Source organism: Vicugna pacos, chromosome 1, assembly GCF_048564905.1.
Source record: "Vicugna pacos chromosome 1, VicPac4, whole genome shotgun sequence".
Lineage (NCBI taxonomy): Eukaryota > Metazoa > Chordata > Mammalia > Artiodactyla > Camelidae > Vicugna > Vicugna pacos.
This window is the reverse complement of record NC_132987.1, coordinates 108227489-108244821: the sequence shown is the minus strand read 5'-3', so window position 1 is coordinate 108244821 and position 17333 is coordinate 108227489. Positions and strand designations below refer to the sequence as shown.

Sequence of the window (17333 nt, the reverse complement as noted above, 5' to 3'; positions counted from 1 at the left end):
GCCTTTTCCAAAATATCCTATAGTTGGAATCACGGTATCCTCGTTTTGCAGCTGCGCAAGCTAAAAAGAGCTGTGCTCAAGGGTAAAAAGTTGCAGACCTACTGAGCTGGGATTCATACTCTGACCTGCTGGCTTCGAACCTTGTGTGTGTGTTTAACTTAGCACCACATTCCTTCTCAAATTTCCAAAATTCCTTGTCATTTTTTTTTTCCATTCCTGAAATTTGTTGAAATGACTCTTGTGGTTATTTCTCTTTCCTGCTCCAGTGAAGACAAAGTCGTGGAAGTAGCCGAGGAGGAGGAGGTGGCTGATGTGGAGGAAGAGGAGGCAGAGGATGACGAGGACGATGAGGATGGCGAAGAAGTAGAGGAAGAGGCTGAGGAACCCTACGAAGAGGCCACAGAGAGAACCACCAGCATCGCCACGACCACCACCACCACCACGGAGTCCGTGGAAGAGGTGGTCCGAGGTAACCCACTCTTTTTTTTTTTTTTAAATAGACTTTTTTTAGAGCAGTTTCAGGTTCACAGCAGAATTGAGCAGAAAATACAGAGTTCCCACATAGCCCTCCCCACCCACACATATATACTCCCCTACCCTCAGCATCCCTCCACTCTTGAATTTTCCTTCTTGGGGGAAAAGGAAGCCATCACACCAGAGTTTGAAATTTCTCTCCAACCTACCACCACTGCCGTCCTCAACCACAAGTAAAAATTCCACAGTAACCAAGCTATCCTTTTCTTGTTGAACTCTTTTTGGTTTAACAAGCAGTCCAACAATTTATTTCAAATCACGTTAAATCCTGGTATTACGGGCTATTCTGTGCCTGTGTGTATGCTTCTTGGCACATTGTTGGGCAGAACCCCACTTAACTGGGCCCCATGTCATTTGACAAAGGCCGAGTTAGGCGACCTCCTTGGTGCTCTCCTGACAGTGGTGTTTATTACACTCCGTTGTCTTTGCCTCTTCCGCCTCCTAGACTATGAGCTCCTTGATGTCAAAGACTGGATTTTACTTAGTATGGTGCAGAGTGCCTGCCTTAGAGAAAATTTTCAGTATATCTTAGTTGAGTAAGTAATTGCGGTTAGATTTCACTAAAGCAGAAGAAAGGTATTTGATAAGTATCGCATTATTGTTTGCTGTGAAACTTAACTTGGATGACTTACGTTGTCTTTCCATTATTTTATTGGGGGAAGTGACAGTGCCTTCTTAGAGAGTAGCTGTATCTTTAAGATCTTAGACTTTCTTTTTCTGTTTAGTTAAGTTCCTATTGGAAAGGTTAGAAACTGAATGAACTAAAAGACTTCCTTCTTGTCTCCATGAAATAAAAACAAGCATTCCATTTACATTAAACAGCCAAAACTAGTGAATCGTTGGGTATGCCTTCCTGAAAGGGTGTGTGTTTGTTGTGCAAATTGTAAAAGATGGTTCTAGAATCAGATTGAATGAATATTACAGAATTATTGAGTTTTAATGTACTGCAAATACTTTTAAAGTCTATCCACAAATGTTACAACATTGTAAGTCTTGCTCTCACTTTTATTAATTGATTTCAGCTCCATTGTTAAATTGGAGCTTAAAATGGGCTACTTTTTTTTTGCTTCAAGTAAGTTATTAATGATCATTGTAGTATCTTCTTCCCTTCACTGCATCTTTTATAACTTTATTAAGGTATAATTTACATGTAAAATTCACTCTTTTTAAGGGTATAGGCGTATAATTCAATGGCATTAATAACTTTATCAAATTGTGAAACCATCACCATAAACCAGTCTTAGCACATTTTCATCATCCAGTAAGAGCCCACACACCCACTCGGTTAATCCTTGCTCTCACTGCCAGCCCCAAGCAACCACTAATCTACTTCACATCTCTGCAGATTTGCCTTTTCTCGACATTTAATACAAGTAGGGTCACACATGGCCTTTTGTGTCTGGCTGCTTTAGCTTAAGATAGTAGTTAAGGTGAAACTTACTAGGCAGGGTAACATTAATAATAACCTATCGATAAATAAGTCCTGCATTTCTTTAACTTGTAGCTTTTAAAACTGAGATTCTGACTTGAACACTCAGAGTTAGCTTAAAAAACCTATTGGGAGTATCACATATTCTATAGAAATAAACATATAGTACAAGATAGATTGTTTAACTTTATCATCTACTTAATGGCAACTCCTTACATTTAAGTAAATGCACATTTCGTTTGAGCCACTGTTTTTCAAGTACACAAGATACTCTTTCCCAGGGTCTTTTCCATGCCCCTCCTGGGATCATTGGTGGCAGATCGTGTACATGAACTTGTTAGCTTCTATTTTCCTAGCATGGAAAGGACATATTTTTCAGTGCTGCTTCTTCTTGAAACCTAAAAGACGTGTGACTGCATGTTACAGCAGCGAATATTCTGCTGCAGGACTCCAGTTCTTGTGATCTCCATCAAGATAGCTGTCTGCATAGTCAACATTGCCCACCTGCTCACATTTGTTTTTGGAGTACCTCTTTGTTTTGGAGTACCAAGCCATTTTGCTGGGCTCAGTGGATCGATCAAACTGAGAAGACACAGGGCAGCAGACCCTCATGAGTGTTCATGTCTAGTAGGAAGCATAGGTCAAAGAAATGTGACATCTGTGTTGCAAAACCTACAAGCCCAGAGCCTATTTCAAAGAATAAGAGATTGATCAGAGAAGGGTCTATGAAAGAGATGGCACTTGAAGGAGAACTGGAAAGGCTCGTGGTGGAGCTCCTGATGGGTTTTCTTGTAGCCTCCTTTAGAATCAGTACGAAGAGGAAAACCAGTGTGGTGCCTTGGCAAGGCGCATGGCATGCTTGGGAGACAGGGTCAGTCCAGTTTAAACTGGAGCAGATAAATCTGCCATAAGAAGGTTACAGGATATTAGGTTGGAACTAAATTGTGGAGACCTTCAATGCCAGGCTGGCAAGTGTGGATCTTAACCAAGAGTGGTCAATTCAGGACCTACTGTGTGCTGGGGATTTTTCTAGTAGAAACAGTGAAGAGATTTTGTTTCTCTGTTACTGCTGTTGAGGGGATGGATGAACAGGGAGGACATAATTTATGCAGTGTATGAGAGAATGCCACATAAATTTATGCCTGTATTTCAGACCAGGACAGAATTCTCTTGGGATAATATGGTCTTGTTAAATTCTGAGTAAATCCAGTTCTTGCTTCAGTTTTTCTCCAAATGTAGCATTGTTAGGTATTAAGATAGAACAGAGGGACAAATATGTTATAGTATTTTTTTATAGACGGACAAAGCAATTAAAGGAGGATTTAGGGGAAAAAATCTCAGGCTAAAGATAAAAAAAAAAAGAAAAAGTAGCCTTATAGATAAGTTAATAAAGCTGATGTCAAGAAGAGCATTAAAAGTTACCTCTATTTGTTTTTTTTTTTTAAGATTCCAAATATAAGTGATATCATATGGTATTTTTCTTTCTCTTTCTGGCTTACTTCACTTAGAATGACGATCTCCAGGTCTATCCATGTTGCTGCAAATGACATTATTTTATTCTTTTTTTAGTGGCTGATTAGTATTCTATTGTATACATATATATATGTATGTGTGTGTGTGTGTGTATATATATATATATATACACCACATCTTCTTTATCCAAAGAGGAAAGAAAGGAGGTGGGAAGGGATAAATTGGGAGTTCAAGATTTGCAGATACTAACTACTATATATAAAACAGATAAATAACAAAGTTCTACTATATAGCACAGGGAATTATATTCAATATCTTGTAGTAACCTATAATGAAAAAGAAGATGAAAACAAATGTATTTATGTATGTATATGACTGAAACCATGTATTCTGTATACCAGAAATTGATGCAACAGTATAAACTGACTATACTTCAATTTAAAAAAAAGAAAAAAAGGTAACCTTCTAAAAGCAAATACTTGATCATTTAGCGGCATCAGCTATTAATGCTAGGAATAAAGAGCCTTTAATGGGAATCCATCCACCCATCTAAGACTCCTGAAATGGACAAAAGCTGTCATCGAGGCAAGACCTTCTGGGAAAGGAAGCTTAAGAGGAGAAACATGTTATGATATATTGTATCCGTGTCAGAGTTTTCTGTATTCCCAGCTAATTCCGATAAAGAAGTCAAAGCTCTAATGGTGACAGTAAAGGGGCCAGCTACCTAGAGCCCTTTCCCTCCACACCATTGGTGTAGAGGATGAGTTACAGCTCTTCCCTGGTGAAGAATGACGGCAGTGCCGTAAGTGACGGCTCACCTTGTGAAACTCTCACTACAAGTTGCCCGCTCCTGTGCTGAAAATAAAACCTGGAAATGACTTGCAGAGAAGAGAGACTGAAAAGAGGCTTACGATCTAGTTTCCAATGTTAATGTTTCAGTGCCCAAGAGGAAGTGTGATTTACAACTGTGCTTAATAAGAAAGTTGTTTCTTCATTACCAACATATTGCTACTAATACGAGTCTTTAATGTGCTTCATTATGAAACTTCAATAAAAATATTTAAAAATTTGGAAAACTCTATAGTTTTGTAACCTGTTAAAATTTGAAAGACAGGAGCAGAGGAAGGGAAAACAGGACATTTCAGCATGGTCATAAAACGTTCAGCCATATTGTATTAGAATCATTGATACCAACATGCAAGGTATTAGTTCTGACTGTGTCACTGATTCCAGAGGAGAAAGGGCTTGTGGGGAAGCAAGCACAATATCCGTTTGGCTTTAGGATCTGTGTTTTCACCTAGCGGAGTAAGCCAATGCCACTTGGAGTACAGCAATAGTATATGAGACACTGGCTCCCAGTTTCCTGTATTTTGATATAGGATTGCATTTCATGAACCTAAGACATCGGGGTGATCTGTGACTCAACCATGAGTTCTAAACTCTGATTCAATATGGGTATTTTAATAAGTGACTTAGTCTTTGATTTAATCTAGACAGTTTTGACCATCCAGAGTGACCTTTTTTTCCCCTAATGTTCATTGATTCAGCAAATACATATTCATTCTGCCTCTGCTGATGGCTGGGGACTTTCCTCCTGTGGAAGGTATCATGGGGGAGTTGGCTATCACTGTTGTGACAGATGAGGCATCAGGCTGGAATTTCTTGTGTTTTCAGAGTCACCACTCCCTTTGCCCTTTGGGGCAGTGATTCTTTTAATCCTTGAATATGCTGCATGGTTGAAATTTTACTTCCCCATTTAAAGCCAAGGTAGCTAAAGCTGAGAGAAATTTTTAAAAAATTGTCCATGGTCACACAGCTGGTCAGTGGTGAAGCCAGGATTTGCAGGATGTTTCTACTACCCTAATGTCAAGCTTTTCTTTTTCCTTTTGTTTATGAATACACACTAGTTCAGTTTAACCTGTGTTCCCTCGTAAATGTGTATTCCTTTACTATAGACATATATTCATCTTACTATTATTTCACTCTGAGCATTTCCTAAATTTTAGAATTCTTATTTAAATAATAATTATTATTGTTGTTATTATTATATTATAATCTATTATTATTATATCAAACTATGGCTATGGCTCACAGGTTGGCAAACTCTGGTCATGAGCTGAATCTGGCCTGTCACCTGTTTTCTAAATCAAAAGGTTTTAATAGGACACAGCCAATCCCATTTGTTTGCACATTATCGATGGCTGCTTTCCTGGTCCAGAGACAGAGTTGAGTGGTTTGCAAAAGACACCATGGGGCCTGCAAAGCTGAAAATATTTACTATCCAGGCCTTTACAGGAAACCTCTGATACTGATCATTTGAAAAATACTAGAAGGTTTTAATATTTCACATACTACCATAACAAGTTAATTTCATCACGGTAGTTTTCTTAGGGTGAGAGGCAGACGAGTAGAGTGTTTAAAGAGAGAACTTTTAATAATTTTAAGGCCTTGAGCCAGTTAAGTGAGACTTGGTAAGTCTGTTTTTTCATGTGTGTTTCATAAATGCTAGGATGATGGTGCATGTTTTTTTATATGAATTACTTTAGATGATCCATGTTAAGCACTTAATCGTGTAATGCCTGGCACCTTCTAAATATTCCCATTTGTTTACAAACACAGGCTGTTTAGAGTTGAATCCTGGCTTTACAACCTACTAACTGTGTAGATTTGTGTCAGTGAAATAATCTCCGTGGCTCATTGCTTCCCTCTGGAAAATGGGATTTAACAATACCTACCTAATTTTAACCACTTTGTGAGGATTAAGTGAAGTAATCCACAGGAAACACTTAGCATGTTCCTGTTAGACAGTAAGTGCTCAGTTACCTAAGCGGCTATGATTGCTGTGGTTACAAGCATCATTTTGATTCTCCAGAAAACTAGTGTTTGCTACTAATTAGAAATGTCAAAGGTAAGCCAACAGAGTATCTTTTGAAAATATGAAAAGCCTAAATGTGAAGTATCCATTTTTATGAGAGAGCTGATATTCATGGACATATGTTAAGGACAAAAACAACGTAAACTTGGTTTCTTGATTAAAATACCTTTTGTGAATGTACTGTATATTTAAATATCTGCAGTTAAATTTTATGTCTGGCTGAAAATTGAACCAAGATAGCATTAAACACCACTGCATTTCAGGATAGAGTTTCATTTCTTGAAGATATTTTAAACCCCTTGGAAGTCCATCTTTTAAATGGACAGAGACACCGATAGAGGTGGCACTTTCAACATACCAGTATAATGATGAAGTTTACAAGTTTGATCTAAATGTAGCTTGCCTTGGGCTAGGTGACCGAACTCCACAGAATTAAATTATTGTTCTTCTCCCTCTGGTAACCATTATACGTGAGATTTACCGCCATGCATTCCACCACCATCAACGAGGCGCTCCTAGGTATTGGGCGCTGCACCCGTTCCTGGGGTGCAGGGGTATGCGGGGGTGACTTGCTCAGGTTGCTTCCATAGCTGCACACTCACTCTTGGGGAGAAACCAGTCTCTCTGGCCTGGCTGGGGAGGAACTTTGGAGGCACAGGGGAAGGCAAGTGCTCAGCCTAGAGACAGAAGTTTCAATCAACTACAGCATTGCCAAGAAATTAGCATTTGAGTGATTTTTGAAGGAGAAGGGATTTGCCAGTTAACAGAGCACCAAATAGAACAGATCCAGGAAGTCTCATAAATAAATCAGAGCAGCTTGCATTAATCTCAAGAGCAAACAGAGCTTAGCCTGATTCTCACGTCTCCAGGGTTACCTATTTGTAATGGACGTGCCACTTAGAAGGTATTCCACAGTTCACTAACAGGATTCTTGCTTCTCATTCACGTTTAACTTTTCGCAAAATTTGGAGAAAACTGTGAGCTTGACATGCTGCAAACGTGGAAATGTACTCACGTACCTTTGCTGGGGGCCTGGTAGCCGCACACTGGCCCACGATGAGACTAAAGCTCCACGTCGGGTTTGGGAACCGGGCAAAGAGATAGTGGCTGCTCCTATTGGAGGACGCCTTCACCTCTCTGTGTGTTATGACCACGGGCAAGTAAGATCCACTCCTGTTCCCGGACCAGAATCTAGCATCCTTTCTAATGATGTTGAGAGAACCGGCATCAGCACTGGCCATAGATGTGATTGGTGGCAGCCTATTATTTTGTGCCCCATGGCACTGGTCATTGATTTTGAGATGTTTGATATATGCTTTGGTAGAGGTGGACTAAAGCATGGCTTTGACAAGCTTCTATCCATGTGGTGTAATGGTCTCGATGTAACAGCCCGCTCAGAGAGTTAGCTTAAAATGTGAGAGTGAGAAACAGCCATATAAAAAATTACATGTGATGTGTGTATGTATATAATTTTCTATGTTTACTAACAAATTTATTGAAATACAAGTTGCATACCATAGACTGTAAAGTCAGTGGTTTAGTATATTCAGAAAGATCTGTGTTACCACATAGAAAATTATACTTTTGAACTTGATTTTGCTTGAAATTTTCCGTGGCTAGTAATGCTTTGTTTCCACCTTCCACACTGTTTTATTTATGTCAGGTTTCTTCAGTTCAGTGTTAGAAGAGGAAGTAATCAGCTGAAGATACTTATTTTAATAAATTGTGTTTATTAGGGCAATGTTTATTTATGTCTATTTAATAGGGCAAAATTACTAAAATGCAGCATGAATCCTGGTATTTACTTTTGGGCTGTGGTTGAGTTTCTCGACTCAGTGTTGTTCATGTTTTAGGCTGGACATAATTTATTAAAGGTTTTATTATTAAAAATTGTTTAAATGTATTTATTAAAAATTCAGTAAAAATTTTTTTAAATTCCAGCCCAATTCAATTAAAGGCCAGAAACCACATTTTTAAAAAATACTGGTCTTTCTCAGTTGCTGTTCAAAAAATATACAAAGGCCTACAATTGAATTTCCGCAACACAGAGCTTGCAATTAAGAAAAAAAATCAAACCTAGTAAAAGAAATCCAGCAAATGAAAAAACAGTTCATTTAAACATGCATGTCATTTTCACAGGCACGCCTTTTTAGCTAATCCGCGTGTCCAATTGAGTAGACGTTCTGATTCCTTGGGCAGGTAGCACCTGTGTGTTTTAGTGGACATCTTTAGTTCCCTTGCAGAAAAATGCTTTCTGGAGTTTTTAAGCAGGGTGGATTTCAGCCCAAACACCTGTTTTTCTCAGCCTTGAACCATTTTGCCCCACTACAAATTTATCACCTCTTCCAATGTCTGACCTTTTGTGATTCTGTTAGTGGAAGAGTAAGAAGTCAAGAGGAATCAAGACTGAATCACAGCTGCCCAAATTTTGAAAATTAGGATACTCTCAGAATGGTACAAGGAGTTTTGAACAGTGCACCTTGTTAAAAGTGCATGGTATTGGCTTAATAATGGTAAGACAGTTCAGGTGTTTCAACTGTAAGAGTTACCTCCCTTCCTTAAATGTATTTATGTTCTCATTGGATATAATTTCTGAGAACAGAGGATGGGCACACGTTTCATGCTGTTTGCATGTAATTTTAAGTTCCTGATGTTTCATGATGGAAGCAAAAAGAGACCTTTTGGCCAATTCTCATGATTATATCTGCTCTGGAATTTAACAGCATTTGTTACCCCGGATTTCTGAGGTGTTGGTGACTACTGCACAGTAGCCTTGGTCTCGTGATTGGGCAAAATTACTAAAATGCAGCATGAATTCTGGTATTTACTTGGGCAGTGGCAGGATTTCTCAACCTCAGTGTTATTCATGTTTTAGGCTGGACAATTCTTTGTTGTGGAGATTGTCCTTTTCATTGTAGGATGTTTGGCAGGATTTATCGCCTCTACCCTCTTGATGCCCGTAGCACCCCCCAGGTGTGGCGACCAAAAAATGTCATTGATCGATATCCCTTGGCAGAGGGTCGGAGACAGAATCTCTCTGGTTGCAAAGCACTGGGCTGTGATACGGAGATCCACAGTGATGTCTAACTCCCCACAGTACCGTGTCTCATGTTAACGTTAGCCGTGACACCTCATTCCGTGCTTTGCACATTGTAGGTAGCAGTGGACATTTCTTCATTTGAGAAGAAAATGTAAAATAAGCAAAATATATGTTAAAATAAAGTTGATACTCAGTAAGATAAACAGATATTTGATAAGATGTGTAATGTATAGTCTTATAGCTTAGAGAGATAATCAGCATACAGTTACTATTTTTAAAGAATTATATATGCATATCTGCCACATAGGTAGTGAGAGATGGAGAAAAATTGCCTTCCTGGTTTTGTTGTTTAATGCTTCCAAGAGAAATTCACTCTCCCCTAGTACCCTGTTATAAAATAGCAAATGGTGGTTAGCATCCTTAGAGCAATCAAAGACACTGCTGTTCTGGACTGGAAGGTGCCCATTTTTTCCCACTGGGTACCACGACAGAAGCAAGTTAAACATGGCGAGGTGGACATGCTCGGTCTCTCCCAGAAAAGGGCACGGAACTACAGGACCATCCTTCCAACTCCTGACTCTCATATCTAGGTGCATCCTTTTCTTGCAGTAACATACCGTGTAATTCTTCCTTACGGAGAAGTGGTACAAAGGAAATAAATTCCAAGCCTAGTGATCTTTCCTCGACCTTATGTCAGCTTTCTTCATCATTTTTCCCAATAAAAATAAAAGCTTTGATATTTCTAATGTTCTGACATGTTACAAGAACAATATCAATGAAATCTGGGTTTCTGAGAAGTCTCAGTTTTCATAGACTTAAATATGAGTGAGAAAAATACTATATTGGTGTTAGATTTAAGGCAGAAGTATTGAAGCGGCTTTAATTTTGCATAAGACAGAATTTCAGAATAAACGAAATATGTATAGATAATCTCTTAAAATTAAGTTTTTGGTATACGTATCTTTCAACTCTACTAAAATATTTATATACCCCACTTCCCAAATAGATGAACACTTCTTTTAATAAGCTAAAACTTGTAGAACTTTTTACTCATCCTTTCCCTCTGGTCGTTTTGGAAAGTGATTGATTGAATCTTACATATATACTTTTGATATTTCAACTGTACATAAAAGATATGGTTGGTCGCGGTGCAAACATTGATACCTATACAAGTGACCTGAGGCATTTTCTAAACACAGGTTCTGAGATAGTAGGTCCAGGGTGGGTCCTGAGTCCCAGGTGATGCTGTCCTACTGGTTCACGGACTGACTACACTTGGAGAAATGGGCTCTCGTAGCATTGCATGCCCCCATACTGTGCAGATTTAGATTGAGACATGGAATAGGAAACTGCAAAGGAAAACCATTCTTATCTATGGTGTCATTATTCTTAATATATTTTCAAATGTCACCAAGTGTGAAATAATTCTGTCTACATACTGAGTAATTTTATAAAAATTCAACTAAAAGACCAAGCAAAATAGAAAACCCTCACAATTTCCTGACCTGCTTAATTGTTACTAGTTTCTCTTGTGCCCCTATTTCTTCTCATTGGTGTGGTATGGCCGACTCCTGCTGCCTGTAAAAGCTGATTATTTAAGTATTGAGGATTTTTGTGAGCCGCAGCCATTGGTAGTGTGAAATCCCAATGATAGGTGTATTTACACCATGGAAGTCAGTAAATACTATAAATCAGAGTTTTGTTTCTTTGTATTTCTGGAGACAATCAGATTTCACAATACACCCTGCCTCTCCATCAAGAAAAACAAAAATTGCTTCCTCTCATTTCCAGCAAAGTATATGACATCTGGTCTTAGAGTTTAGAGCTTCTTGTAATATTTTGTTGTGCTTCGACTAACCACACAGCTTGATGACAAATAAGTTTATTCCCATAGCAAACGGGAAATAGAAGTATTGGGAAAAATAATGGTGCCGTTTTGTGAATACTCACAGCACGACAGTACTGATTAGTCTAAACACTTTACAAGTAGATCTCTTTCAGGTGGTGTTTTTATAAATAATCTGTCATCACGGAGAGATGTGAGAATTGGGTCAGGTATAATTGGAATGACACATGCCATGGATGGCCCTAGAGAATCAACACAATTCAGTCAAAGGCAAGCCAACTGCAGATACCTTCTAGAGACTTCCATGACAAATTAGCACCGTCATTTCGTACTGAATCAGTGATTTCATTACCGTGCACAGCTGTTCCCATGATTTGTTTATAGATTTCAACCCATATTTGGGGCTTAAGTGAGGTTTGTCCTAAGACTTTAGTTCAAGCTTGCTTGCCGAATTTTACACGCCTCTATTTAGTAAAATACGGTTAGTAGGTAATAAACATCTGATCACCATCGCCCTTGATCAGAGTCACTTTCTATGGGACGTGTTTTTTTTGATTACTACTTCTTACTATTTGCAAGTACATTATAAATTCTCCTTCCCATTAAAAGTACATATTTCTGTTGTTGCAAAAAATACATTCTTGAGAAAATAATCGATCTTTTAGTATTCGGACTTACGAAAATTTTCACGTCAGAATCAAACAGAAATTTGCCTACTTACCCTTCAACAATAAGGTGGATTCTAATCACTCAGGCTCTTGAAGTTTCAGTCAGTATATTTAGAATTGTAGGAATAAGTTAATCAGGCTGAAAAGTAAACTGTTACAAAGCGACATGGAGGTCAACAGCCATTTGCATTATTAATGGGTTGAATGATTAGGCAGATAAATCAGCATTTATTTGAAATATTAAAGATAAGCCTATTTGGTAGATTTCAATATTTCTGCCTTTTTCTTTTCTTTTTTTTTTTTTACTGTTAGCATTAATTAAAGTGATCTGTTACAGGCCAAACTATGTTTGTCTTCATACATTTTCCTTTCTACTCTAGAATTGCAAGATACGTCATTTTTAACTCAAATGAACTTTAATTATGTGTATATTCTTGCATCATATAGTAGAATTATGCTACTTTGGGTTTTTTTTTTCCCACAATATCAGCATATGTAATTCCTAAATTTCTATAAATAACTCTTTAGTTTAATTGGTTTGATTATTCAAGTGGTTACTTTCTCAACATTTGTAAATTCAAACTTTATACATGCCACGTAATGCAGTTTTATTTTACATGCATTCCTATAGTCTGAGAATAGAAGAAAGTCAGTTATTAAAATGAAATAATAATAAAAAACTTTACAGCATGAAATTATTCTTTACTTAGTGCATTATTTAAATCTAATTATTTGCACATCTGGGCTTTTTAAGAAGGCATTATAATAACTGTACTCTTGAAAGTGGGGATTTTCTCCCCTTCCTGGTTGCGACTTTCACAGCTGTCTTCATGCTGGTTTGTTTTTTTTTTGTTTTAGTGTAAAATTAGCTTTCTAAGTTTGGTTGACCACAAAACATTTTTGCTCCAATTTGACATCTATTCAGTTACTTTTTATAGTTAAGCACTATATTTTGAACAGTGAACCGCATAATCATTTTATGTAATGCAGGAAGCTCTAACTTTGCTTCTGTATTCTGTTTGTACAGTACTGATTTTTAGATAATGGAATTTAGTGTTGAAACCAGCACAAATCTCAGCAAGGACCTACCTTACAAAGACAGAAAATGCGTAAGGCTTGTTTTTTAAGCACATCAACTTTTTCATTCTGCAGTGTGTACACTAGCATTTCGGTTTATTAAATGGTCTTTTGTCTCGAAGGGTGAATAGAGCTGTTATAAAAGATGTGATAAGCCTTCTCTGCCAGCAGAATTCAGCTAGATGAATATTAGGAAATCTATTTGTGATCTTAAAAGTTTAAGGATTAAATTGAATAAACAAAGATTATAGTTCCCTGGATGTGTGTGCCTATGTTTCGGTCTAACTTTAAACATTCATTTTGAGAATTGTCTCTGCTTCGATTCTGGGCAGAATTTCTCCTTCATTATTACATGTAACATTTATTTTGAATAGAAATGAAGGTGGATTGGAATTCAAAAATGTATGAATTTAAAATGTGAATCTTTTCATTTATTATTTTAGATTTTGAGGAAAGAATGATGATAAGAAAAAGGAGATGCATTTTTAATTTTCAGATGAATTCTGTTTGATGTTACAGTTATGTAAGGTCTCATTTTACAAGCTCTACATTTAGTGGATGATTCTATAAATGATTTCCCACTGAGTGATTATAGCAATTAAGAGAAAACACATTTTTTTCACTGAATTTTTTTCAGGGTTTTCTATAGATTAGTAAGGAAGAAGTTTCTCTATTCAGAAAAATAATAATGTAAACATAAGCATTTAAAGTGTCCCTTGAGATTTTTTTTGTCTCTGAATCTAGTCTTGGCAGCTTTCAAATTATGTATTTCAAGACTTAATCCTTTAAAATTATTTAACTTTGTCAGAATCTTGATTAGATAGATTTCCTGGTAATTTCTCATTGCTAGAAAGGAATTTAAAGGAAAGGTTCTCAAACTGAAATGTGTAGTCGGGGGGATTACTCTGAAATGATAAATGATTCAAGGAAAGAGACAAGATTAGAATCCTGAGGCAAACTGAACTACCAACATTCCTCTTAGATGTTTCTTAATGTGACGGGGTTTTTTTGTTTTCGTTCTTATTTTTTTCACATTTTGGGGGGATAATTGTAGATTCATATGCAGTGAAAGAATTCATAGAACGATATCCTGGATAGTCTTCACCCAGTTTTCCCCCACTTATAGTAATATATCACAACTGTGAACTTGACATTGATCACTTAACACTTCAGCCAAAGTATATATGCCGCCTTATCTCTTTGGAGGGTCATTGGCCATCTCCTTTATATTTATTAATAAATACCTTGTGCAAAATCATTTGCATAATCCTTCCCCAGTCCTGACCGCTCCCAGACTAAGCAAAGGTTTTCTTTCCAATTACAGGGACAGTGTTTTTGTAATGATGAGGGTTAGAAACAAGGTCAGAGAAAGCAAACACTCGTGTGCCTGCCAGTAGAATGGGACTGTAGTTATAAGTGAGAGATGAAAAATGATCCACTGCACTCAAGAGTCCCCTGATACCAACTTTACTGCTCTAAGAAATTGATATTCCAGGGACAGCCAGGAGGAGAGGGATGGGCAATGCCAAGTTGCTGGTTGATTGGCGATGCTGGTAACTGGAGGGATTATAACAAGATACCCTTCCTCACCTGCCCACGCTTGGTCTGGTCCAGAGCGCCTGGAACACACTCCCACCATGTCAGCAGATCAGAGGCTCCAAAGTGACAGAGGCATTCACACTCCTGTTCCTTGAGGCTCACACTAGTCGTCCATACATTATGCGTTTGGCACTAGATTACCATACGCTATTATACCAACTCCTGACCAGCTCATCTCAAATATTCTCTGGTATGTGAGGACCATGGGGATGATTGCTGTTCCCCACCATATCCACACACCCCAAAGTCATGAGAATATTTGGGCCATTAAATTCGGGAGTACCAGTAGCCATGACATCAGGAAGAGCCAAATACACTCCAAATGGAGATCGTCACTCTTTTCTTTGCCTTCTGGGGTTGATGGGTCAGGAAACCGCAGCAGGAGTTGTTGGTTCATCGTGTCGTTTATTCTGTTTACTTAGTTAACATATAAATGGGATTTTGAGTCCTGGATGCTTTTTCTTGTTGATTAGGGCTCTACCAGTTAACTAACAAAGGGTTTCATAGCCATTGAGAATGAGACAAAAGAAAAAGAAAAATGAATGAAATAAAAAATGAATGTTTCACTGTAGTATAGGAAAATGGCAATGTATTGTAAATGTTGTTTCATTTCTAGACTGGGAAGTTTCGCTTTTGCAGAAAGTGAGAAATCATTCCTAGGTCACATACAAGGGCAGATATCTAGCATGTATTATCTCCTTTGAGATCCCATGACTTGCACCCACTTGAAATTACACCTACTTTTATTTAGCACGTTGGACATAGCAGAAAGATGCGTTCTTGGCCCTGCACAGCCGCGATGTAGCCTGTGGGCCTGTGGCAGGCAAGTAGCAGGGGACACGTGTTTGGTGCTGTAACAGGTGTGAAATGTGAGGAGCAGCATGAATGGTGGAGACACCGTGAGTTCCGCTGCCCGTGCTCCTGTGACTTACAGTCATGCCATGATGTGGAGGCTTCTGTGCCCCCCGTGGTAGCAGAGGCCAGTTGCCACTTCAGTGCCAGCTTCAACCACAGGGTCGACTCAGAAGATACTGTTACCTGAAAGTCTTTTTAGAATTGGTACAGCTCGAGCAAGCGATTAAGAATGAGTATTGTTATGTGTCAGAAACAAGAAAGCACATCACGTGAACGTGTACATACAGATTGGTGAGGGCTGTATGGAGAAGGAGGGAAAAGCCAACATGTAGAAGTTTCTTACAGCTGAAAGAGAGAGAAGGTGACATCCAGGACTGGAGACGGCTGATGGCTGTGATTTGCAGGGACCCTTAGCTCTGCAGCCCCAAAGCTGCTTTGTGAGTAACTCAGAGATAATCAGACCCCTGACCCCCAACTGAAACTAACTTACCCTTTGTAAGTTCATTGGGGGATACATCACATTGCCAAGTGAATCAACACTTGTGTCAACAGGTTGGCAGACTTTTATCATACAGAATTCCATGCAGAAAGCAAATTAAAAACACATCACAGCTTGGCAAGCACAGACTTTCAAAATAACTATACCGAATGAGATGACCTTGATGATGGATAACATTGACCTTGATGCTCCTGGAGCCAGATTTTTCCATCCAGAGAGAACCAGAATCTTCCTAGACATCTGTTACACAGGACATTTCTCCTGCAGTGAGTTTGACACTTGCCTTCTGGGCTCGATGCTGACTGTTCCTCTCCCTTCTCTGTTGACATCAGCTTGATGGCAGCAGCTTCTGGTTTTGCCATCACCACTACCTTGACTGGAAAGAGCAATGGGTGGTATGGACAGCGAAGTGAAACAGCAGATCCCTTTCACGGCAGCACTGTGGATCTTTGTCTTTGAGTGATTGGTTAGGCTCAGTCTATTGAATAATCCTAGTGGGAAGCTCTGGGTTATGCATGGCTTTTATCTTTTAGAAGAAGGGTGCCTTCTCCTGGCACATTAGTAAAAACTAAGAAGAAGCAAGACATCGGAATGTGCTGAGGCATCAGTAGGGCAGGGCACAAACAGAGCTGGAAAATTATTTTGACTTCTAACAAAAATGGGATCTGCATGGGAGATAGAGTGCTAATTCTGATCGCAATAACTTGACGGATGGAGTCAGAGAGGTGGCTACACTTTCAGTCAGGGATTATGCAACTGATTTGGGGGAGGGTGACAAGGCACTTGACAGGTAAGCTGTGTTTTAATGGAAAATAATGTGATGTGAATTTCCAAACTAGAGTTGTCTGACTGCATTTTATTTTCTGGAACATTTTTGTCCAAGGGACAGATAAATACACAACTGAAAATCTGTCTTTAATAGGAGTTGATATAATCAACTTTAAGTCACATTCACAGATATAGAATATTTTCAAATATAATCAGTGGACAGGCGGCTCTCTCTGAAAACTGGATCCCATTCAGAATATGTGCAACTACTTTACACTTTGAGTCAAGGCAGTCATTTATTCAGGACAACAGTGAAACGTTTTTGAGAGGCTAAACTTTTTGCATTGTAACCAGACACAATCCTTTTACCTTTAAAGTGGATTTGAATTTATTTTAAAGGAGAAGCTAATTTTTTTATAGTGAAGAAACGTTTTGATGTGCGGACATCTTCAGGCATTTAATATTAATGGAAGAGCAGCTAGAAGATCTGTTCACCTCTAGCTGGAATCCTTTTATTACTCCTAAGAGTGACACTCATTTAACAGACGAGCAGGCACTGCTTTGTTTCAGAGGTAATTCTAAAGTCCTGGTAGATAATTGAATTCCTCAGTAAGCGTCTGGCAGATGCTAATAAAGCCAGCGCGGGTTACCGCTGGGAGGACTAACGGGT

The 17333-nt window shown here is 38.5% G+C and overlaps 1 protein-coding gene across 6 annotated transcripts in view; it reads left to right on the top strand.

Annotated features, from left to right (window-relative positions):
* APP (amyloid beta precursor protein) overlaps positions 1-17333 on the top strand; it is a 257769-nt gene that overhangs the window by 141001 nt on the left and 99435 nt on the right. For all 6 annotated transcript variants that reach the window (XM_015248674.3, XM_006215213.4, XM_015248673.3 and 3 more), the window contains exon 6: positions 267-469. In XM_015248674.3, the coding sequence (XP_015104160.1) occupies positions 267-469 (203 nt within the window). The remainder of the gene's footprint in view (positions 1-266; positions 470-17333) is intronic.